Consider the following 26,313-nt stretch of genomic DNA (forward strand, 5'->3'; position numbering starts at 1 on the left):
GATTGCGGAGGTGCAGTGCACTATTGTTTTAAATGTGACTCAGTTGTGCTGGACAGGTTATACTGCCCATATCTACTGACCCCCCCCCCCCAACAATAATAAGTGTAGCTACATTCTGTGGAATGGCATACAGTCACATATTAGATCTGGACCTGTAGCGCTGCTCCAAGCTAGTAAGAAAGCTGGACCATCCAGTATGTTAACGCAAAAGTTAGATTATAACCAGTTATTAAGTTTCCAAAAATGGCCGTGATGCTAACCTGGAACCATCAGCAGGTTCTATTTGTGCTCGCAAAGTTAACAATACCGCCATTATAGAGAATCATTGAATCACAGAGGTTTATAGCATAGACAGAAGCCATTGTGTTTGTGCCCGTGGAATAGGAACCATGCAACCTAATCTCACTTTCCAACTCTTGGTCTGTGCCCTGTAGATTATGGCACGTTGAAGCGTATGCGAGTACCATTTAAATGTGTTGAGGATACCTGCCTTCAGCACCTTTTCAGGCAGTGAGCTTCAGACTCCCAGTATCTTCTCATCAACTCCCTTCATTCCTCCTCTTAATTGTTTTAATTCTATTCTCCCTTCAAAAGGAAACAGCTCCTCCCTATGCACTCTATCTAGGCCCGTCATAATTTTGTGCACATCAATCAAATCTTCCCTCAGCCTCTTCTTCCCAATGATAGCAAATCCAGTTCATTCAGTCTTCATGGCTAAAATTCTACATTCCTGGCAATCTCCCCTGTACGTTCTCGAATCGGATCACATCCTTGCTTGATGTGGTGACAAACTAGTGATTTATACAGTTCCAGTACTTTTTCCCTCCTTGATTGATAAAGGAAAATGTGATATGTGCCTTCTTAACCATTTTAGCTATGTGTTCTGATATCTTCAAGGTTCTGTTGACATGTACTCCAAGGTCTCTCTGTTCCTCTACATTTCTCGGTATCCTGCTGTTCATTGTGTACTTCTTTGTCTTGTTTGACTTCCCTAAATCCACTATCCCCAAATACTTTTGCAGACTGAATTCCATTTGCTGCTTTTCTGTCCACCCACCATTGATAGCTTCCTGCAGTCTGCTTCCACCTCATGGTCGACTTTTGTATAATTTACAGACTTCATAATCATGCTCCTTATATTACCACAAAAAGAATGAGACCTTGTACAGAGCCCCCAGGAACCCCACTGTTACAGATACACCCCTCGACTATTATCCTTTACTTTCTGCTGCTGCGCCATGTTTCCTACAGATCTCACTTTTGTGACCAGTTTGCTATTGAAACATAGAAACATAGAAAATAGGTCAGGAGTAGACCATTCGGCCCTTCGAGCCTGCACCACCATTCAATATCATGGCTGATCGTGCAAATTCAGTATCCCACTGCCACTTTCTTTCCATAATCCTTGATCCCTTTAGCTGCAAGGGCCACGTCCAGCTGCCTCTTGAATATATCCAATGAACCGGCCCCGAAAGCCTTCTGTGGTAGAGAATTCCACAAATTCACAACTCTGAGAGAAGTTCTCAGTCCTGAATGGCTTACCCATTATTCTTAGGCTATGACCCCAGTTCCTAATCACGTGTGTATCTTTCCACCTTAAAATAACAGTCCTAATCGGATGTAACAGCTCTATTCTGATAATAATAAAAATGGAAGAAACTTAAGAGTTCTTGAAGGTAAAATGTCAATGCATAATCAATAGTCTTTCATATATTACCCAATAATTTGAATCCTACAGATAAATTAATACAATCGCTGAAAGAGCTGTATTGAGCTGAATGATGCAAGTAATACAAGTAAAGGAAATCTGATCAACTACTGATGAACTGTGCCATTACTGATACCTTGTTTCTTATTGCATGTAAAGCAATGCAGGTCCTGGAGCTGACGAATGGCAAACAGACCACGTTTTATGATTTAGTGAAGGAAACCGGAGTTTCTGCTGCTCTCACTGAAGAAAATGAGTACACGTTACTTGCTCCCATGAATGACGCCTTTGATGGTAAATCATCACTGTCAAATATTTCATGCAACCTGCTGATTTTGATTTGCAAAACAAGTCTACATTTTGTAGTATTATTGTGAGAGGAGACAGTGACATAGTGGCATTGTTTCTGGACTAGCAACCCAGGGTAATGCTCTGGGGACCTGGGTTTTAATCCCACCATGGCAGATAGTGGAATTTGAATTCAATAAAAATCTGGACTTAAAAGTCTAATGATGACCATGAAACCAATGCCGATTGTATTTAATAACCCATCTGGTTCACTAATATCCTTTAGGGAAGGAAATCCACCATCCTTCCCTGGTCTGGGCCTACATGTGACTCCAGATACTCAGCAATGATCTCAGGAGTGGGCAATGAATGCTGGTCAGCCTGTGACGCCCATGTTTCATGTACCTAATGCATTCAGATAACATTTCTCTGGCCGCTCTTTTAACAGAGGCTTTAAGGTGGATATTGTAAATGGTTTAATGCTTCTTTTAGAATAGCAGACAAAGGAATTAATCAATAGTGCAAGAAAATTGTGGCCATTCAGGTGCACTTGTCGCTTGAGTGATAATATAATCAGTTACTTCAGGATAATTGTTTAAAACACTTTGGCTGAATGAGGTGGCCCAGCCCAGGGGCTAAGTGTTAAGTGGCTAAGGGTGACATCTTCCATCCCAACCAGGATGCCTACCTCCTCAAGCTGCTGATCCAAGTCAGGTACCCAGCAGCTCTCCAGTCCCAGCAGCACCACTGAAAGCGGTGGCCACTGTTGGCACTAACGTCTATCCACCATGAAGAGCAACATGAAGGCCACATTTAAAGGTGAGTTGGGGTTGTTCACCGGGGTCAGTTGGGCAGGCTCCAGTGCATGGACTGTGGGTTGGCCACAATCGTAATGGCTTAAACAAAGAGAGGGAGCGATCACCATTGGGGAGCGCCTCTGTTGGACACAGGGTGACTGAACAGGAGGAATATATTGGAAGACGCACTTAAGAGCCATTGATTGGCCACTTCAGGGCCTCAATTAGTCAAAAGGTGGGTGGGCTGTGTGCCACCTACCATGCTGTTGGTAAAATACTCGTGAAGGCAGGTAGGTGACATCAACCCCTCCATCCACACACATCCCACCTGATACTTTACTCCTTTGCCTGCCAGCCCACGCCCCAGTGGGGTGTAATATTTTGGACTTTTTATTTTTGACAACATTAAATTGTCCTTGTTATACGTTAGATATATTAACTTCCTGAACTAAGCAATTATTTTACAGGTTTCAAAATGGACAGTAACCAACCTCCCAACTAATTAATTTAGGGTTCGTATAGAACTGCTAGGTAGCAGCCTCCATTCATGATAATGTGCAGTAAGACTGCAGATAGCTTTTGTGTCACAGTTTGTATCTTCATTTGCTTGTTCATATTGGGTGCAACGGGTGTATTGCACGGGAGCCCATCTCCATGCTGGGCCCATTGCGAGTTACCCGACTCGCTTCGCCCGGCGTGATCTGGATCTCGCCCTCGCTAGACGGGATCCAGATCTGCAGACCTAAATGATTAGTAAATACCTGGACGCCAGATTCATCTGCCGCCTGGGAGTCAACGGCCACACCGGGGAGACCTTGTCAGGGTGCAAACATGAATGAGGTGTAACGGCACTTTGGGATGGGGGAGGGGGGGGTCTCACAGCCCACTGGAGACCCAGGGTGGTTGGGGACAGTGGAGGGTGGTACCCTGTGCTGGCACTGCCAGGTGTTGGGCCCAAGGGAGGGGGATACCAATTGGAGGGGGGTGAGAGTGGGGATTCCCAGGGGCCTTGACAAGGTTGAGGGGGCAGATAGCCAGGGGGCCTGAAAGCGGGGGGGGGGGGGGGGGGGGGGGGGGATGGGGGAGATTGGGGCTGCCAATCAAATGGCGCCCCGATCTGTGAACACCATTAATTCGCCAGCAGGAAATGATTCTAAGTGCAACCTCAGCGGAGAGAAACTCCCAAGGTCAAAAGAAAGGCAATGTGTTGCTGAATAGCAGGGTGATTCTCGGCGCTGCAAATGTTGAGAAACAACCCACCAAACGCGCCCAACAGCAGATTTAGTTTAAGTCAACTGAACCACGCCCATTATCTCAGTGGATCTGGATTCAAAACAATTGCTTTTTGTTAGTTTTTCTTTGCTAGTGATGAACCTGGATATACAACATAAATCAGGGTCCCATTGGTTCTTTGGAGCTGGAGGTCTTTTGGATGCTTTCTGGGTAAGCAATGAAAAGGCACCAAGACAGGCAGCCATTCGTGCATTTATAGCCTTCCTATTCCACTTTCTACCCCTTATTCTAATTACAGGCGCTGTCTGTCAAATGAGTTTAACACAGGGCTATGTTAATGTCCCAAAATGGCAAGTTCAGATAGGTTTGCGCTGGGTTAGATGGGCTATACTTTGGCTGGGCTCTGCTTGATTAATGGCCCCAGAAAGAGGGGTGAGGAATGCTGTGTCGCTATGTTAAAATTCCATTAATTTGGACATCCGCACACACGTGAATCACTATCTGAATATAATTTGATTCCATTGTGGACTTCTTTCTATGTTTAACTTGCACGGTCCATTGTAAGATCAATTGAAGAGGGAGGTGTTTATATCATCAGCACTTTAGAAATCAACCATTCAAAGGAATCTGGTTCACCTATTTGCTCGTTTCTTTTTCTGTATTTTGACGATTTCTTTGATTTTTCAATCAGTGCTAGTGATTGCTTTGAATGTTTACAATCTGATAGTTCAAGGGATCAAGTTAGCAGATAATGTAACTTAAAAATCCTCTGTTTAGGACTGTACAGATTTATTTTAACGGTGTTCACTCACACAGCATACTTGGTAACCTAATTCTCAGTAATTGTCAGAATTAATTGTTATTCAGGCCAAAATATTTTAATAGATGGTAATATATGTTGAATTAAAAAATGGGCGGGGTTCTGCGGTCCCCCAACCGTGTGTTTCTTGGGGGGGCGCCATTCACTGGCGGTAGGATTCTATCTCCTTGTCAATGGGATTTCCCATTTAAACCACCCCACACCACAAGGAAATTCATGGGCGGGGTTGCGCTGCCAGTGAGAAAGAGAATCCTGATGACCGGACAATTACAACCAATAATAGAATGAAAGGAACAGGAATTATATTTCTAAGTATGTTCAGAACCTTCCTTAAATATGAATGTCCTCATCAGACTATCCAATTCAAAACAACCTGTTCCGTTCTATTTGACAGCGGATGTTATGGCATATGACCAAAGGTTACTGAAGCTAATCCTTAAAAACCACATTCTGAAGCTAAAAGTGGTCCTCAATGAGTTGTACAATGGACAAAGGCTGGAGACATTAGGAGGAAACTTCCTCAGGGTTTTTATCTACCGCACTGTAAGTAATTCAGAAGGTCTTTTAATTTTGGAGACGATTAAGTGGAATGAATGTATTGAGGGGTAGAATATTGGATTAACAGCTGGTTAGAATGGAGTAAAGAACGAGGAGGAGTTCACAGTCTGGTCTCAGAATGATTGGTTGTGAGTAATGTAGCTACAGTCGGTGATTGTTGATGGCTTCACTGAAACCTTTGCATTGACCAGGTGACCACTCTTAAACTTTAAATACTATATCAAAATGAATCCTCAGGAAGCGAGTCACAATAAAAGTAGCAAGGAAACAGAATAAATTCAAAACTATAATTTAATGAAATGAAAATCGGTTATTGCCACGAGTAGACTTCAAATGAAGTTACTGTGAAAAGTCCCTAGTCGCCACATTCCGGCGCCTGTTCGGGGAGGCTGTTAATTGTGAAAACAATATGAAGTACTTCTCAGTTGCAACTTTTAAAAACAATCATGACATTAGGATGTTGAAAAACTCTAAATGTATTGTCATAATTCATGAGCCTAAAATATTTTCTGAGCTCCTACGAATTCAATTCTATTGGTACAATGGAAACATTTTTGGCACGGTTTTTTTTTACTTCATGAAGATAGTTGATCCTTTGTGGAAGTTGATTGAATTTAAATCAGCCCAATATTGAAGTGAGGTTAATTATAAAGGTTATTCCCCAGTCATCGATATTGCAAATTTGGGCCTGAAGTTTTGTCCGCAAGTCAGGTGCGCAGATCAAGGGGGCTTCTGGCTCCCTGAACCGGACTTCTGAAAATGGCTGCCAGGCCATCAGTTTTCCAGTCTGGGGCTGGGGGCGGGCTACATTAGAAGTCAGGTCAGCTGTCAGTAAGACCTGAGGAAGCTGCCGGGTTTGGAGATAGACTGGGCGGATGATCTGCCTTGGGGTTCTGGTGCTGTGTCCAAAATATTTTTTTAAAGTATACAACACTGAAATATCCCTCCAGCCCTCACCTCCCTCATACCCTCCACTCCCTTCCCCTGCCACCTTATACTCTGTACCTAACCCCTTTGGCAACCATACCCACCATGTCTACCTAGGCCCCTGTACCCACCCTGTTTTTCCTTCTCTAGTCCTATGCTGGCTTTGTAAACAATTTTTCCCCTTATACCTGCTATGCCAACTCACCTAGTATCGACTGTAGGCAGACCTCAGGATGCACATTGAGATGAGATAAAACATAGTTCTATGAAATAAAGTTTGAGGTATCTTTTGCAGACTTTAGAATATTGAAAAAAGCACCCTCATTCATAGAAACCCACTTATTACATTTATATTCCCTAAGATACATAAATATCTGAGACAAACATTGCAAGTGCGCAATACATTATTACAACATCACTGGAATTCATAGTCAAAACCATTTGCAGCTGTCAACCAAACATTGACAATGCAGACACATACTGTGACAATGGATGGTTGAGAAATCAGTCATGCAACAGGAAACCAGTACCATAAGCCCTCAAACCAATGTCAGGAGACAGAGTGAAAAAGCAAGAAATTTTTTTTTTTAACATTCCAGAAACTTCTTCCAAACATTTAAAGGGCAGGACTTTTAAATACCTTGACAGCTCCCTTTGACAGGTGCTGTTGACAGTACCTTTTGACACTTTCAACAGGTCAATTTAACAGATACTCTTAATACTTCTGAGAGGTCCTCTTTATGCTTTTGACAGTTAATATCGACAGGTACAATTGCCAGTTCTAATGAGTTAATGAGCTCATGCATTTTAATACCCATTCAAGCCTAATTTTAACAATTCCAAAGGGCATCGGACCTAGCCCAAAGGACACCCAAGTTTCACCGAAGGGTACCTTACTTGCCCCCAAATGGCACCCCAGTGATGTCCCAAGCCCACATACAAAGAGGCACCTTACCTCTTGAAAAGGATATCCTGATTGTGTAAACAAATCCACAAAGTCCAGTCCTTCCCTTAGCAGGACTTTCTGCACACTTTGGATTTTGTACTCCCGGGCTGCCAAAATCCAATTTGAATGGAGATGGCTGATGATTTAAATGACCAGTGCCTCCATAAACTGCAAAATGCGAAGTGGCCCCAAAGAAAATGGGAAGTGTCCGGTTTGGAGCAGGACTTATGATTTTCAGGCGCTTCCACCATTTCAGCCACAGCAGAGAGGTTCTTCAATGTGGTGAAAAGTAGAGCCTTCGTCTAGTACTTGATGCTTAAAATGATTCAAGTAGGGATCTTGGCATATCCATGATCTTTCTGACATAGAAAAGGAATATTTGCACCCAAATTAAAGTAGTAATATACTCTGAATAAAGTTGAAGTGAAGCTTTTGGGAATAACACAGTTTCGGCCAATCAGATGTGCAATGCCTCTGTATTTGTTGCAGAGCAATAGCCTGTAACAGGTTCACGAGAGACATGTATTGTAACTTCATTGATGGAGCTGCCAAAAATCACAGCTAGCTCAACAAATTTACAAATTTAGTCGACTGTCAAAGTCTCACAGTACGTTAAAATAGTTGTATCTGTAAGTAACAATAAATCAAGAAAAATGCCTTCCCTGATAAAAATATTTCCTTCTGAGTTACTAAAGAAAAACAAACTTGTATTTTAAAGTAAGATGTGGTTAATTTTGTCCGGGTATTGAAGTTTGTTTGTTACTTTCTGTCAGGCAGTTTGCATTGAGAATTCCTGCATGCTCAGAGGCAGCAAGGAGGGACGAAACGGTGTAATTCACATGATCAGAAAGGTCATTATCCCATCAGAGAAGTCTTTGCTGCAAATTCTGAGAGATGATCCTCGCTTTAGGTGAGTATTGAGTTGTCCCAGCTGTTGGGGCTTTTGTGACTTAGTTATTTCATGGGTCCACATGGGCCAGTTTGTTTCAATTGCTGATTGCTGTAACATTTATGTAACTGATCAAATTAATGAAAATGCATCCAACACCCACAGACCCAGTAGCAGATTTTAACTTCTGGCTAGCTGACCTATCACGGCATATGGCTGGTCAACTGCTAGGATCCGAAGGAGTCAGATTGGACTCAAAACATTTTCTACTCCACAGATGCTGCCAGACCAGCTGGGTTTTTCCAGCACTTTCTGTTTTTATGTCAGATCACCCGGTCATTTCTGGCAGAAATGTCGGTTGGAGCCATTATGAGGTCCGGACCTTGTCTGAACAGAATCAGTGATCTGATTGTTGGCTGTCAAATGGGCATCCTGGTACAGCAGTGGCACAGTGATTTTATTATTGGACAGAGGCCTGCACAAATTGTCTGGATATGCAAGTTGAAATCCTATTGTGGCAGCTGGGGAATTTAAATTCAATGAAATAAATAAAACCTGGACTATAAAGCTAGCGGGAGTAATGGTGATCTGTATAAATGCTGTAAAAATCCACTGGTATACAATTATCCTTTTGGGAAGAAAATCTGTTGTCCTTACATGGTCCTGTCTGTATGTTGACCTTTGACTGCATTCTGAGATAGCCTAGGAAGTCACTCAGTTGTCAAACAGGCGGCTCACCACCCTCTCGGGGACACTTTTCAATGGATAATAAATACTGGCAGTGCTGCCATTATTTCACAAATGAATAACCAACAAAACTTGCTGGATTTGGATTGGCACATAGTTAGTTGGGCTGGAATCTGCCAGTTAGCAGCAAGGGTGGGATTTCTGATCATGAAATGGGGAGTACGGTGAGAAAATAACCCAGGTGAATTATGTGTGGCCCTATGCAGCACCCCTACAGAGGACCGGAAGAAATGTGTTAGCTGACATTACAAATTAAGGGGCCTTTGTGATTGCACGCACTTACAGTTGTCAAATTATTGACTATATTTCCACTTTATATCGTAAATGTTGACTGGAGGAAGCGAAAGAAGACAGAATCCTTGTTAATGCAGCAGAGATTATGAGGCGGTTCTGTAAGGGTGTCCAGCGGGAATTTTCATGTTAGAGCTGGCTAAGGGGAGTGACTGGCCTTTTCCCGTCAATATCTCCCTCGGAATTTTCTCTTCCACTAAAATGATGGTTCCTTTTCTCATCAGCATATTCCTGACTCTGGCAGAATCCGCAGGTTTGACAGAACTACTTACTGAAGGCGGAGACTGGACTTTATTTGTTCCAACCAATGATGTATTTGAAAGCCTTTCGCCGAACGAACTCGAGGAGCTGACCAGTAAGCATTCAAAATTGAAGAATCCAATTGAATGGTTTTAGATTTTAAAGATTGGGTTCTAAATTTTATGGGTTTAAAATGTGTGTGACAGGAACTTACTGGTCAATGCAAATGTGCTGTCTTTATCTACATGAGAAGTGAGGCCACCATTAAATTGGTTGGGGCCTTTTTTTTAGGTGGCCGTGATTATATCCTGAAATGAGCATAGACCTAATTGCAATATTGAAATGAGAAGCCAGCCCACATGCAGACACAGACACCCCACTCGGAATTAGCAATGCAGAGCTCTTGAACATCGTTACCAGTCCTTAAAGGGATGGCTGAAGGCTACCATTAAAAAGAAGGCACCAATTGATTAAAACCAGAGACGCTCAAAAATTGGAGTAGTGTTGATATCTCAGAGTTATAGCATTGAAGGTGATTACAAAAATGAGGAAGTATGAGGCCATGGGTGATTTGTAAACCAGGATGAGAATTTTTAAATTGAGGCATAGCTTACATGTGTGTCAAAAGTAATTCAGTGAGCACAGGGTCCAATGGGTGAATGACACTTGGTGCAGGTTAGGACACCAGCAGCAGAGTTCTGGATGAATAGGAGTTTATGGTGCTAAAGCCTTGAGCTTTCCTGCTTCAAACTAGGAAATGCTCAGAAATTTACTTTTGTGAGAAAATCCAATGAAAATTGCTATCTATTTTACAGGAGATAAAAATGCTCTCAGACATATTCTCTTGTATCACCTCCTGAAGGGAGTTTACGTTGGCGGTGGTATTGAATATGGAGTCACTAATATACTGAAATCATTCCAGGGCAGCAGAGTTATGGTAAAACTGGTGAGTTCCACCTTGAAAAGATGTAACCTTCAGCCCAGTTTACTTAAAGCTGGAATGTTCCACAGCATGTATATTTCAATCCTTGTTCCACATTGAAAAAATAAGTTACTGCCCCAAATTAATACTTACATATTCAAATTCTAGGCATCTGTTTTTAATGTATTAAAAAGATTAGCTACCAAAATCATCCCTGTTAAAATGACAACCAGAGGCGGCACGGTGGCACATTGGTTAGCACTGCTGCCTCATGGCGCCGTGGACCTGGGTTCGATCCCAGCCCCGGGTCACTATCTGTGTGGAATTTGCACATTCTCCCTGTGCCTGCGTGGGTCTCACCCCACAAAGATATGCAGGGTAGGTGGATTGGTCACATTAAATTGCTCCTTAATTGAACAAAAGAAGAATTGGGTACATTAAATTTATTTAAAATAAATAAATAACAGCCAGAATTCTGGAATAAATGATAATGTAGCTTCAATAGAGCATATTTCCTTAATGCAAGGAACAGCTAGCCTTTTAATAAGGTAATGTCAGGATCACAATATCATTATCTGTCCTTCAACAAGTTAGCAAAAAGCTGAAACCTTTTATTGCACTAAAGTTCCTTCAGCAAGGAGCAATCTTAATATTTCACCTAAGTGGCCATAGTTCACGTTTGAACCTTGATGGCGAATGTCAGCAGTCTTGGTGAGAAAGGAAAGGTAGCAATTTGCAGCCAAACTCCCACCCCCTACAACTTTGTTCACCTGTCTTTGTAACAGGAGTTGCCGAGTGAGAACTTTGAGCTATTTGTTGTCTATGACCCAGGGGTGCTGTGGGTACTTGCAGCACTCAACTGTTCTCCTGGCTGAGATCAACTGACACAGCACAGACTGGGGGGTTGACCTTGTTTGTGTAGCTTGGCTGTTCACTGAGTAAATGAACTTATTTCAACTTAAAAACATGAAACCAAAATATTCCTCATTCAGATTATTAGCAGTCTATGGGTGAACTATTCGAAACAAAGCAGATAAAATGCACTCAAGTCATCAATTCTCTTTGCTTTCAGGTGAACAACACAATGTTAGTAAACAACGTGAAGTCCAAAGAATCTGATCTCATGGCAAACAATGGTGTTATTCATGTGGTTAATTCTTTACTCTTTCCAAAAGGTAAGCTTTCTGTTTTCTAGTTGGTTGATCCTCTTCCAATTATGCAATTGGTGAAATCTGAAAGAACTCGATGTTAAATGGACCCTTTCAATCTGTCTGCTGCCTGTTTGTCTTTCAGGACAGGAGCATTGGGAATTTCCTCAGTTGCTGTACCTTTGATGGTGGATTACTACAAACCCACTTTACACGGTTTATCTAGGGTTTCCTTTTATCAGCTTCCAGATTTAGAGCAGCAAATTAGGACAATCTCAGAGGATATTTTTTGGTGCTGGTATCTGTTCTTAACATAGGTGAAGTTTCACAAAAGCTGGAGTTTTATTCCAGTGGTGGTGTATTTTGGGCATGATATAACAAAAAGCAAACAGAGACCATTCTGGACAGGGTTAGTGGGGTTGTTCCCAGCCCGAGCAGGGAGCGCTCCGCTGAGGCCACACTTAGCGTCATTTCCAGCACTGAGAAGCTCCGCTCGCCTTGCAGCCAGAGATCAGGGCGTCATTTTTAAATGGTGCCCCAATCTCTCGACCCCTGACGTAATCCCTGGCACCTCCCCCAATGCCCCAACTCATCAATAAGGGGATCACTCAAGGTCTCCCCGCATCTCACCACATATGGGCAGTGGACACCTGGGCCTGATCCTCGGCGGGGGTGAAAATGCCAGCCTAGCATAACCTGGGACCCTAGCAGTGCCACCTGGATAACCTGGCAGTGCCAGTGTGGCACCTTGGTGGCACTGCCAACAAGCCAGGCAGGCAGTGCAGGGTGCCCAGGTGGCATCCTGCCCAGACCAACCGGAACCTCAATCACCCGGGAGACTCCCCCAAGTGCCTTCCCACCTGGTTGCCAATTGTTGGGACCAGTGCTAAATAGCACCCAGCTGGGGTCTCCTTGGCATGGCCGGGAGATCCCGGGCGCTGGTTCGATCTGGTATCGGCAGAGTTAAGTGAGCTTCTAAGCTCACTTAACTGTAAATCTAGGTCCCATTCATAGTGGATGGGATCCAGCTTGCAATGCCTCGTGAGATCTCATAACGGATGCCGGGAATTGCGGAAGAGGCCTCTCCCAAGATCTACCGCCTGCATCCCAACCCGATTCTGGCTAACACGGCTGTTAAATTGCACCCATTGTTTTATGGGATGTGGGCATTGTTGGCTATGCCATCATTCATTGCTCTAATTGTGAAGGTGGTGGTGAGCTTCCTTCTTGAACCACTGCACTCCATGTGTTGTATATACACACACAGTGCTGTTAGGAAGGGTTTTAAGCCAGCATCAGTGATGGATCGGTGATATATTTCCAAGTCAGAATGGTGTGTGGCTTGGAGGCATTCTCGCAGGTGGTGGTGTTCCCATACCTTTGTGGTTCTTTTGGTACCAGATGGTAGAGGTTGAGGGTACAGAAGGTGCTAGCTTAAGGAGCCTTGGTGAGTTGTTGCAGTTCATCTTGTAGATGGTACACACTGCTGTCCCTGGAGGCTGTGAAAATTTAAGATTGGGGTGCCAATCCTGCTTTGTCCTGAAAGGTGTTGAGCATCTTGAGAGTTGTTGTAATTACACTCATCCAGTAAAATGGGCTGGAAAGCTGGGTGTGACCCTACCTCAGCTGCTCGTGTGACCCGTGGCCACATTCTACGAGGTTAAGGCAACTAATTGGTTGCTGTTAGGGAAGGCTGCTCACCCCTTGGAGCTGCCAGCCATTTGAAGGAATGGCAGCTCAATAATCTCAGCAGTGACACCAGGAATGGTGGCTGCAGTTGGATTACACCTGGGTGAAGGTGATGACTTGGAGGGACAGCATTCTTCCAACAAGGTAAGTGGGTTCCAGGGCCAGTCAGCACTGGTGAGGTCAGGTGATTCAGCGGCCGTGGGAATGGCCATTGCCATCAGGTGCCCTTCTGTGGGCCAAAGTGTGCCCAAACAGGAGGGCCGTCCACCACAAGCCTGCAGAGAGGTGGCCATTTTGCGGTCTCTCCATCAAATGGAAAGCACCCCTGCCACTGCTGAAATGGCAGCTGTGGTGAATGAGGCTCTCATTTGGCCACATGAGTGCCTCCATTTGCCTTTGGATAGGAGGGCTGTTCTTCACCCTCCCAGCCACTGACAAAATGGCATGGTGTTGGAGAGATGATATTTTATGGGCTCCCATCACTACCCCTCCCAACCCGCCCCCATGCACAAAGAGCTGTTGTAATGCAGCCCAGACTGTTTACTGATATTGATAAAAATTCAGCATGTCCCAATCCAACAAATATATTTTTTCAAGGTTCCGTATGAACCATTAAAATGAATTCTTTGCTGACATACAACAGATATTACTCTCTCAGAAGGTGTGAGAAGAGTTGAAGATCTTTCAATATTGACATTTTTCAGAATTCATATTTCCTAATTTCATTTCTTGCTTGTTCCTTTTGTCTGTAAAAATAATATTATGCACTAAACTGATCTATACAAATGGTTTGCCTGTGTAAGTTTGACTTTGAGTGAGATAGAACATAGAACATAGAATATACAGTGCAGAAGGAGGCCATTCGGCCCATCGAGTCTGCACTAACCCACTTAAGCCCTCACTTCCATCCTATCCCCGTAATCCAATAGCCCCTCCTAACCTTTTTTTTCCGGTCACTATGGGCAATTTATCATTGCCAATCCACCTAACCTACACGTCTTTGGACTGTGGGAGGAAACCCACGCAGACACGGGGAGAATGTGCAGACTCCACAGAGACAGTGACCCAGTGGGGAATCGAACCTGGGACCCTGGCGCTGTGAAGCCACAGTGCTATCCACTTGTGCTACCGTGCTGCCCTAAATGAGCTAATATCATACCTATGTGGATCACACCATAATAGAGCTCCTGAATTAATATGAATTAATGTGTGATTTATTACTAAAACAAGAGGACTCATTTTCGACTTACAAGCCGAACAGTGAACATTGACAGGCTTCTCAGCCAAAAGGGGGAATCATAATCTCACTCAATCCTGACAACTACACATGCACGTTATTTCAGCATTGGGCTGTGAGTGTGCATTCAAAGGAAGTGTGGCTAATACATTTCCGGCATCAGTCAAAGGATACAAAGCCTAATTGTAGATCTTCACCACCACTGAGTTGCCTCAGTCCAAGGGATTCAGCCTGAAACCCCATTGCTTTGCATGGTACAGAACAAGGCAAAAATGGCCAATGGAAACTGGTTGAACCTGCCTTATTTTCATCGAATCATAGAATTTACAGTGCAGAAGGAGGCCATTCAGCCCATCAAGTCTACATCAGCTCTTAGAAAAAGCACCCCACATAAGCCCACAGCTCCACCCTATCCCAGTAACCCCACCCAACCTTCTTGACATTAAGGGAAAGTTAGCATGGCCAATCCACCTAACCTGTGCATTTTTGGACCATGGAGGAAAACTGAGCACCCGGAGGAAACCCACGCGGACACGGGGAGAAATTCAGACTCTGCACAGACAGTGACCCAAGGAGGAATCAAACCTGGGACCCTGGAACTGTGAAGTATCAGTGCTAACCACTGTGCTCCCGTGCTGCCCCAGTATTTTTCTCCACTGTAGGCAAACTGTAAACTTAAGGGTGACATGAATGGACATTATTGTTTGATATTATTTAGCATTATCGTTTCATAACCAATCATGAATGTTGCTTTTTGACATAATGATTAATTTTATGTAAAAATCATTTACGGAATGTGGGTGTCACTGGTTGGGCAGCAATTATTGCCCATCCCTAGTTGCCCTCGGGTGGTAGCGGTGACCCACTTTCTTGAACCACTGCAGTCCCTGAGGTGTAAATACACCCACAGTGCTGTTAGGGAGGAGCATAACTGATTATTAAAGTGTTGCAATCATGAAAGTCTATAAATATTAAGGTCATGACTTTAAATCTTAACTCTACTTCCACAGATCTTCCTGTAGGAAGTGATTATCTGTACAGAATTCTTACAAAGATAATCAAGTACATTCAGTTTAAGGTAAGTTTCTTTTAATCTAAAGTTGGAGCATCAAAATAAATTGAGCCAAGCATTATGTATTACATAACATTTTGCATTAATAATAATAAATAATGTGTAAATAAATAAGATATAACAATCAACAGTGAGATACAAGCAATAGCGTTACAGTTAAATTGTGAGCAGCAAAGTCACAAGTCGTGTTATAGCTACTTTCCTTTGGTGAAGATATTGGCCATACGGTGACCATGGCCAGGATTCTTCGTTGTGAGTGTGCCCCACAACCGCTGCCAGCAAGAAGGGAGAATTTGGTGCTCGGGGAGAATCCCACGGCGTGAATGAACCACCGCCCCATATCTTGATGCTAACAAAAAAATCCCTTCACATGATATACTTAGAATATATTTTTACATTAATTTATTGTTTAATGAGGTTCCACATTTGTGATATCAAATGTATTTCTGCAACCCCCATGATATGTGTACGTTTTAACACAACACAATGAGCTGGATTTTACTGGTAGTGGCAAAGTGACAGTATTTGCAGCTAGCCTTGAAGGAAGCTGCCCACAAAGATCAAGTGACTGCTATGGTGTAGATTCGGAGAGATCTCCAGGCAACAAGCAGGTTAAGCAGCCAATCATATTGGAGTATTCTCATGGACAACAAACCAGGACATTAAAAGGCCTCACTTATTCCTCACTTTTTAATATGATTTTACAGAGAGCAGGAAAAAGATTGGCACATGCACATGGGTTTAAGGTAGAAGCTAAAATAACATTTAAAAAAGTAAAAATATTATTTTTTTAAAAATATTTTTCCACTAGTATAAAATAAGCTTTTCTAGATCAGTGAGGATGTTCAATAGCAATTATGAACTCATAGTCTGTTAAAAAACAGGTTACACTACATTCAGTAAAGCATAACCTTTTCAAGGGTTTTTGCAACAAGATTAATCGCATAAAAGGATACTTCTCATCAGTTCAGTGATTTCTAATTGATTGCACTCTGGGGGCACTTCAAAACTTCACCCTATGGAGAAGTGTGGAATAATTTGACCACAACTCGCAGATTTTCACGTTTTATAGAAGTTGCTGTCATTTTCACCAAACCTGCAAAATCCAGAGCATTATCTGCATTTAACTAGTATTTTATACAGTTCTCATGCAACCTCCCTGCTTTTATACTCTAGCCCTCAGCCAATAATGGAATATATCCTGTATGCGTTCTTGACCATCTTATCTCCCTGTTCTGCTATCTTCAAAGATCTGTTGACATGCATTCCTCAGATCCTCTACACTTTTATCAGAATCTTCCCATTTATTGTGTATTCCTTTGCTTTTCACACTTCTCTGGATTGAATCCCATTTACCACATTCCTGCCCACCTAACCAGTCCATTGATAACTTCCTGCAGTGTACAGCTTGCTCTTTACTGTCAAATACACGGGAAATCTTTATAATTGTGAAAACGTCTTAATCATGCTCCTTGTGTTTTAGTCTAAACCATTTATATATGCTGAACAAAATGTGACCCAGTAGGGAGCCCTTCAGATCTGTGGCACAGTGGTTAGCACTGCTGTCTCACAGCACCATGCCCCGGGTTCAATTCCGGCCTTGGGTGACTGTGTGGAGTTTGCATGTAATCCCCGTGTCTGCGTGAGTTTCCTCCCACAGTCCAAAGATGAGCAGGTTAGGTGGATTGGTCATGCTAAATTGTCCCTTTGTGTCCAAAGTTGTTCAGGTTAGATGGATTGACCATGATCAATGCGCGTGGTTATGGGGATAGGGTGGGGAATTGGGTTGGTGCAGGCTTGACGGGGTGAATGGTCTCCTAATGCACTGTAGGGATTCTATAGATTTTTTGGATGCCCTTGGGAAACAATCTTCCAGTCACAAAAAACACTAATTGACCACACACATTACTTCCTATTGCAGAGCCAATTTTGGATCCAACATGTCGCTTTTCCATGGATCCCATGAGCTTGTAATTTACTGAGAACCCTGGGATCATCTCAAAATCCTTGCTAAAATCAATTTGGACTACATCAAAGCACATTAATCTTATTGACCATCCTTGTTACTTCTTCAAAATGTTCCATCAAGTTGGTCAGATTATGACCTTCCATTGGCAAATCCATGCTGAAATTCTTTGATTAATGTGTGTCTCTCTAAATGTCAATTGATACCGTTCCTGATAGTTTTTTCCAATAATTTGCCATTCATTAAAGTTCTGACAGGCCTTTAATGACCCAGGTTGCCTTCCTTTTTGAAACAATGGTACAATCTTAATTGACCTCCAGTCCTCTGGCACCAGCCCTGGAGCCAGAGAGCATCAGGAAAAAAAATGATCAGTGCCTCCGTTATTTCTTCCCTTGTCTCTTAGCAGCCTGGGATATATTTCATCTGAGTCTGGTTCCACTTTCAAAGATGCCAAAGCATCTTAATATTTCCTCCCTCGCTCTGCTTATTCCATCCTATATGTCACACCCTCCTCCCTAACTACAAAGTCTGCTTTAACTCTCTCTGTATTTTGTGAAAACATTCACAAAGTGTTCATTGAAAACCATACCTTGTGCCTCCATACATAATTTACCTTTGTGATCTCTAATTGGACCAACATTTTTCTCAGTTATCCTCTTGCTCTTTAGGTATTATAAAACATCTTTGGGTTTTGCTGGAGATTACTTCCCAATATATTTCCACGTTCTCTCTTTGCTGTCCTGCTAATTTCCCTTTTCATTTCTCCTCTTTCACTTTCTACGTAGCTCGAGGCTTCCTGCAGCACTGAATTCATGACACCTGGGGCGGGATTCTCTGTGAACCAGCGGGTCGGGCAACTCCAGCGTGAAGGAGTGGCGTGAACCACTCCGGCATTGGGCCGCCCTGAAGGTGCAGAATCCTTCGCACTTCAGGGGCTAGGCAGGCGCCGGTGTGGTTTGCGCCACGCCAACCGGCACCGAAGGGTCTCCACCGGCCGGCGTGAGTTGGAGCGTGCACGGGAGCTCCAGCATGTGGTGGCGTCATCCCAGCGCATGTTCAGGGGGCTTCATCACCGCGTCAGCCATCGCGGACTGTTACAGCAGCTGACGCGGAGAAATAGAGTGCCCTCACGGCACAAGCCCGCCCACGGATTGGTGGGCTCCGATCGCGGGCTATGCTACCGCGAGGGCACCTCCCGGGGCCAGATACCCCCGCAACCCCCCCCCCCCCACGAGGACCCCGGAGACTGCCCACGGAGCCAGGTCCCGCCGGTAAGTACCTGTTGTAATTTACGCCGGCGGGACCGGCCGTAAAAGGGCGGCCACTCGGCCCATCGCGGGCCAGAGAATCGGGGGGGGCTGCCAGCAACCGGCGTGGCGCAATTCCTGCCCCTGCCAAATCCCCGGCGCCGGAGAATTCGGCAGCCAGCGGGGATGGATTCATACCGCCCCCCTCGCCGATTCTCCGACCCGGAGAACTTTCTTTTATTTTGCCTTATCCAATGCTGTATCTTCTTTAACAGCCAAAATGATTCCTAATGCAAGTCTTAATATTCAACATGGTTGAAAGGAGAGGTGGATGATTACACCACACAGGGTGCATTTCATTTTAGGTCAGCTTCGTGTGACTGTGAATATACTTTTGATAAATTTTGACCTCAGTTTGCCTAACATGGGCAATCAGTTATGATATCCCATTGAGATGAATCCAGGTAAAAAGTTAGACTGTGGAACAAAGCTTTGTGGTTTCATTGCGTACTGGTTGGGAGACATTAACACACAGGACTTTGCTGTTTAGTCAGTGTAATGTTAGCCCTCTGGAATTTATTATAACGAAGAAGATTGAATGAGGTATTACAAATCAATAATGATCAAATATCTTTTTTAATTTGTTCTCTTTGTCTAGTTCATCCCGGGTTACACCTACAAAGAAATAAGACTGCCCACCATCAGTAAGTTCTTTAACTATTAGCAGTATTTTTGAAAGTTTGAAATTGTAGTTAATGCTTTTTGCATTCGAATTTCATTGTTTGAAATATGAAAAAGATGTTCGATAGAATAAGACAGAAAAAGTAAAGCAACATGAAAAAACAGAAAGGATCAGAGGGTGGAGGCGTCACATTTGAGACCTGCTGTTGAAATATGCATTTGTCCTGGTTATCAGGACTTGCCTGACTTCAAGCTAGAATGTGTGAAACCCAGAATGTTTTCGATCCCAATAAATCTGTGACTGGGCTGCCAAATGCAAGTCTCCGTACCTTCCTTGAAGAATTCTTCAGGAGTTACTCAGGATTCCACTCCGTAATCAGACCCAAAATCAGGCAGGGTCATGACACAGAATAAAAGAAAATGGCGGCGTTGAGACTGCTGCTGCCTCACCATCGTACCCCTATTGGGATGCTGCTGATCTTTCATTCCCTGCCCAATGAATGAAGGCAGAAGTTGGGAGGGTTGGGAGGGGCAGCAGAAGATCGGGGGTGGTATTATTGTTGTAGACAACAGATCCAGACTCCCCTCAGATGATTTTCCTCCAAATTAATTCTGCTCTCGTTACTTCCTGAGGCTGCATGGGGTAGGTGGTGGAAAATCCTGGGAATTGAATTCTTCCTGAAAAGGGAAAGGGCCTTTTTGCAGCTTCCTCTTCGTCGAATCTCATCCCACTTCCCTTATTATGTAGTCCTTGACCTACTCAGGATGCCAATTTCTGGACATTCCTCATGATGCTGCCTCACTACTAGGAGGAGAATCTTGGCCCATGAGTCTTTATCAGAATCTTCTCATTTCTCTGTGATTTTTCCTGTTTTGGAGTGTATCCCTGCAAGGTTGGTAATTACAGAGTATGTTGTCACTTCAGCGTTTGAGTAATGTGGACCGTAGTCTTGAGTTTAACAGTGGTCTGTTTTCCTTTGGTTTTAAATCCCCATGTCACAGGGATGGTCTCCAAAGATTGGCAAGAAGCTTGGGTTTAATGATGGTTAAATGGATCACTTGCAGGAGAGCCAGGTTGAATTCCCCAGAGAGTTTAATAAATGATTGCTAAAGAATGATTTGAGAAACAATTTAAAAGCCATGATCAAATGTTGATGAAAATCAATATGACGATAACTTCTACAGGCCTATGCACCCAGGGAAACAGCTGAAGGGAGGGGAAAAGAACAGTTTTTTGTTACAAATTGCTGCAGGTGTTATACCGAGTTCCCTGGTTGCGTGTCTTTTGCTTCTGATTGTTTGTAAATTGGGAATGCCTTGTGCTAGCCTGCCACTGGCATGGGAAATTGCCATGGAAGATGTTGAAAATCTTTGGAGGCAAAAACAATTTGCAATTAACACACCCACTAGCAATGGAAGCAAAGCCAAAAACCAACTAGAGTTCTCCAAATGGACCACTTAAATATTATTCAATTAGCTGTGAATAAAGGACTGAGGAGAAGCTCAGACTGAGCTGATTATCACTTTGATGCAGATTTACTAAAATGACAAGCTGAATAGTCACGTTGTAAACCCGAATGTGCTGAAGACACAAGTGAAGCCTGTTCGGAGAGCTCTCAATTGAATAATTACTTCCTTGTGATTCAGGCTCGAGTGTGTTGTCCAAATGCAAGTTGATTTCTCAGACATCAATAGGATATAATCATTATTGTTTTACAATAGACTGACACAAACTGGTTTCCTGCATACTCAAGGTGATCAAGCCTGACCTCTTCAGGTGTTGGACTTCTGACTGTCCCATGAGCTCTAACAATATTTGGCTGCTACCCATTCTTATGTATCCCATTTTACGCATCTAGCAGTTGGCCAAAAGACCTTCCAGGGTATCTTTAAAGGACCTTTCTGTTTAATGGAAATGATAAATGATGTATAAGTCATACAGAATTTACATTGAGGTGAGGTTCCTTCTCACAAAACTGCCAGATTGTGAAACAATGACCATGTTAATGGTTGAACTGTTAATCGATTTCACCGGTTTACATTCTGATATTAATTGGACCATTCCAAATTAATAGCCCATATGCTGGTTGCAGTGTCTCTATTGTTCTAACCAATCTGATAATAAAATCTCACGTGGACTATTGCTGACGTGAGTGACTGTTCTTATTTTCCCATTGATCAAACTCCTTTCCAATATTAGCACAGTGGAATTGGGCAATGTCCTTGAGGTTTGATTAACCTTGATGGGATAGTTAACACAAGCAAATTCTAGCATTCTCTCAGAATCAGCCTTGTTTTTTAAACTCTGGTCATCATCCCCCCTTTTCTTTCCAACCACGTTCCTCCTAGGTTGTTCACCTTGAGTTTATAAACTTAAAAATTACACCGTACCATTGTATTTACTGATAGTTTTGTGGGTTTTGCTAATTTCATGGGAGCTATACATACTCACGAGGACCTTCCAAGAGGCCCATATAAACAGGCAGAGCCTGCCGATCGCGTAGCTGATTCTCCAACCGGTGACAAACGCTGCGCAAACGTATCAAAGTTATAATTACAGTAATGGTCAACACAAATTGAACAATTAAGAAAGCATAAGAGGCCATACGAGCCCAGACAGATTGCCCCACGTTATACACCACATCCCACCATTTGTGGTCTCCTAAGGTTTTGAGTCCTTTCTCGATGTCTTTATTATCCTGTTGCATTTGAACCAAATGTTCTTGCGAGGTAGCTGTGCGCTGAAGGATTGACTTCAGACTAATAGACAGAGGGGGAATTGGGTGCCCAAAATGGACCACGGACTTTAGAGCCTCCTCCTGAAGAGGCAGCTCCAACTGTATTTCTGTAACGTTGTGCAGGTGAACTGGTAATAACATTTTACCTCCAACTTTGACTGGTTCAACCGGGGAGAGACAAAACATCGGGGTATTAATCAGGCACAAGGTTTCCCCATGATGGAGGTGTGAGGCACTGGTTGTAACACAATACTTTCCCCTGCCCACGTAGGCAGTCCTTGCCTGCCCGGGACTCCATTGACTGACAGACACGGTGCAGTTTGGAGAATGCTCATCCAGTGTGAACCCGCATGCGGGTGTGGTATGTTGGTACACGTCACACCTGCACACCCACTCGTTTCCAACTTGTCGGCAACACTCTAAGTCTGGGGCTAACCACGTGCCCTTTTTGTTAATCAACCATCGAGGATGATCCCTGAATTCCTTAAAGATGGCATTGTCATTGGAAAGTTCAATGACTCCTATGGATTCTACCTTATACAATCGCACAGGAAGGGCTGCGGAGCTCACGACAATTGGGACTGCCAGTATCACTGGGACCTGGCCGTCGGTACCCTGAGAGTGGGCCCGAGGGGCGAAGAAGGCCAAGCCATGCCGCCTGATGCGCTTATATTCTTCTTCTGTTTTATTGGCCCCTAACCACGTGGCCAAGTGGTGATTCTTGACAAAAGCGGGGATGCGATTAGATTCGAGGTCAGATAATCCCTTTTGCAGCAAGGTAAGCACAAAGTTTCCATACATACTACAGGTGACTGCTTTGGAGATGTTCTGCTGTGCAAACTCCTGATTCTTTTCCCCAATGATCTCATTGACCTTACTGGCGATGGACTGCATAGCCGTTGCAATTTCTTGGGTGGATAACAGAGTTTTACCCTGTTCGTGGATTAGGTCCCCGCTTTGGTCATTTAATTTAGTCAAAAGCCCCTTCAGTTGCCTCCGCATGACTTCGTCGTGTTCCCACATAGATTCGACATCGATACGATTCAGGCCAGCTACACCTGCGGTCGCTCCTATCCCGACCCATTCCGCCAGGCCTCTTCGTTTCCGTGAGGTCTTTAACCCTTCATCCATATCTGGGTCAGGGCTCTGCCAATCTGTCCTTTGGTTCCTCGCCTGCGAGTCCCCTACCACTTCCTTCAGCATCAGGTGAAACAAATTCAGATAGCTACTGTGGCACAATCCGTCTGGCATATGCAGAGTGGTTAAATTAAAAACAACTGGAACAATTTCAAAGCGCACATCATTATATAAAAATTCTCCTGATTCCAGCACTTCCAACCCATTTGTTTGTGGATTAGGGAGTAACATTGGACAAGGGACAGCCAGACTCCTGGCAGCACTTTTAACTGGTTTCCTGATTGCCTCTAACCTCACAAGAGAGCTGGCGTAGGCAGTGTCATCACTCGGTTCACAACGGACATTTCCACTGTGCCTCTCCCAGAACTGAGGCCAGTTTAATGTTTGAATTAGTATCAGGCCATTCTTTCCGTTGGGTTGTTGGGATATTTTTCCTTTATATGGCACCCCAACGTCCCCTATTGAAGGGGCAAACATGCCAAATGGGTCTTGAAACCACTGCCACTGGATCCCCACCGCTGATCCATTCCCGTTGCAGATGCATTTTATCTGAAGCCCCTTCCCTTCTTCCACACGTGCGCCAATAGTTCGATTCCTGTACAACACCCCTTCCATGTAACCAGGGCTTACCACCTCCCAATGGCAGTTCCACCTTCGGCTCAGCTGTTCTGTGATTTCTTTTACTCTTTCTTCCTCTCTCGACTGATTATATTTGTACCATTCATCTTGAGGACCATGCTGGCACCAGCCCTTAATCACCGCTGAGTGGCACACATGAAGCACACCCAGTTCAATGATCATACGCATCCACCAAATAATTATCGTCATACCTGGGAAGTAATCAAAAAACAGAGTGGTTATTTATCAGTGTGAGCACATTAAAACGTAAGAAATTGGATCTGATCTGTCATCCAATAGGATTCTGGCTGCTCCTCAACTTCAATCCCACTTTCCTATCAGAAGCAACTTTGATTCCCTGGAATCCAAACACCTAACTAACTATCTCATCTTTGAATATACTCATTGACTGAGGGTCCATAACCCTCTGGCGGAGACAATTCCAAAGGTTCACAACTGCCTAATTCCTCCTAATCTCAGTCTTAAATGAGCAGCCCCTTATCCTGAGATTGTGCCTATTAGTTCTAGATTCTCCAGCCAGAGGAAAGAACTTCACAGCATCGACCTTTATCAATCCCCTCCTCAGAAACTATATCTGTTTCAACATGACCACTTTCTTTCATCTTTCTGTACTTCGGAGGGCATATACCCGGTCTACTTAACTTGTCGACATAGGATTAACCTCTTATCAATCTGGGGCATGACCAGAACATGTGGAAGTGGTTGGCCGGAACCCTTTGACATCACTCACAGCTGTCTTCCTACCCCGAGAAGTAGCTGCTCATGCGTGTCCTGGTCATATGTGCCCTGTGCACCACCTTCTGTTGCATCAAGCTCAGCCTTGCACATGTGGTGGCGGACTTTACTCAGTGCAAGAACTTGTTCCAGAGTCCTCCCCTTAGCTCGAGGCCTAATTCTTACTCCCACCTTTCTCGTTTCTCCCAATGGAGCCCTCAACCTCTTCACGTGGTCATCCGTATATGTCTGCACACTTTCCCTCCTCTAACTCGACCTGTGATATCAGTCTGACTAGCAGGTGGTGCCTGGGTAATCGGAGGAATGATGGGGCATCCTTGCGGAGGAAGTCTCTTATCTGAAGGTATCGAAGCTCGCTCCCTTTCGTGAGTTGGAACTTCTCTGTTAGTTCCTCCAAGATTGCCACTCTGCCATCTACATACATGTACCTGACATGTTAACAAAACTAGAGAAAAGAAGAGAGGTTTTCCAAGAAGTCTGGAGTACAGAGGAAACGAGGAGCCAGAGCAGATTACTGTACAGTACCGCCACAAAGAATTGAAAAGATATTGGATCGTGAGAGGCCAGAAAGATATCTGCAGTAGGGCTCAGGTTTGTACGCATTTATTGCAGTTTGGGAGAAATTATTTGAAAAAAGTTATTGAAATCAGTGGCTGGACCTCTGAGTTTATGTAAGAGCCTTTAATACTAAGGAAACAGAAAGGGAGAGGTGTAAAACCTGAAAGTGAAACCTTAATGGAAGCAGCGGAGGGGAATCATCATTTAAAAGAAGATTTGAAAGTGTGACTTTTTAAGGAAAGTACAAAGAACAATACAGCACAGGATCAGGCCTTTCGGCCCTCCAAGCCTGCACCGGCCATGATACCAACCTTTGTCAAAACCCTCAGCACTTCCTTGTGCCGTATCTGTCCATACCCATCCTTTCCATGTGTTTGTCAAGATGCCTTTTAAACGCCGTTAATGTATCTGCTTCCACAACCTCTCCTGGCAACGCGTTCCAGGCACTCACCATCCTCTGCGTAAAAAACCTGCCTCGCACATCTCCTCTAAACTTTGCCCCAAGGACCTTAAACCTATGCCCTCTGGTGACTGACAACCTCCACCCTGGGAAAGAGTGCCTGCCCATCCTCTCTACCCATGGTGAAAAAAGGTAAAAGTCTTCCCTTTTGTGTGTTGCAAACATTGTATGGATGCCAGAGTTCAGTGAGACTAGGTGGCTCAAGGGGGAAGTTGGGGAGCAATCCACAGACATTCACTTGTGTTCAGACACATCATCTTGTGTGCTTAAAAATGACTTTGGGCGCGATTCTCCGCTCCCCACGCCGGTTGGGAGAATCGTGGGAGGGCCGGGCGAATCACGCCACGTCGTCCTGGCACCCCCCGCGATTCTCCCACCCCCCAAAATGGCGTGTCACGTTTTGCGACACGCCGCTCGGAGAATTGTCGGTCGCCGTTTTTCACGGCAACCGCCGATTCTCCGGCCCAGATGGGCCAAGCGGCCTGACGACCACGACCGGTTCACGCCCTCGTTAACCACACCTGGTCGCTGCCGGCGTGAACATCACGCAACAGGTAAGTGTGGGGCCTGTGGGGGGCGGAGAGAGGATCGAGCACCACTGGCCTGCTCGTCAGATGTCTGGCCCGCGATCGGTGCCCAC

At 44.2% G+C, this 26,313-nt stretch overlaps 1 protein-coding gene across 4 annotated transcripts in view; it reads left to right on the forward strand.

Annotated features, from left to right (window-relative positions):
* Nucleotides 1–26,313, forward strand: part of postnb (periostin, osteoblast specific factor b) — a 102,528-nt gene that overhangs the window by 56,119 nt on the left and 20,096 nt on the right. For all 4 annotated transcript variants that reach the window (XM_038817811.1, XM_038817814.1, XM_038817812.1 and 1 more), the window contains exons 9-16: nt 1,868–2,002; nt 5,241–5,389; nt 8,051–8,187; nt 9,429–9,559; nt 10,260–10,390; nt 11,439–11,541; nt 15,451–15,518; nt 19,384–19,429. In XM_038817811.1, coding sequence (XP_038673739.1) covers nt 1,868–2,002; nt 5,241–5,389; nt 8,051–8,187; nt 9,429–9,559; nt 10,260–10,390; nt 11,439–11,541; nt 15,451–15,518; nt 19,384–19,429 — 900 coding nt within the window. The remainder of the gene's footprint in view (nt 1–1,867; nt 2,003–5,240; nt 5,390–8,050; nt 8,188–9,428; nt 9,560–10,259; nt 10,391–11,438; nt 11,542–15,450; nt 15,519–19,383; nt 19,430–26,313) is intronic.

The sequence above is a fragment of the Scyliorhinus canicula genome, chromosome 14 (genome assembly GCF_902713615.1).
Source record: "Scyliorhinus canicula chromosome 14, sScyCan1.1, whole genome shotgun sequence".
NCBI classification, from domain to species: domain Eukaryota; kingdom Metazoa; phylum Chordata; class Chondrichthyes; order Carcharhiniformes; family Scyliorhinidae; genus Scyliorhinus; species Scyliorhinus canicula.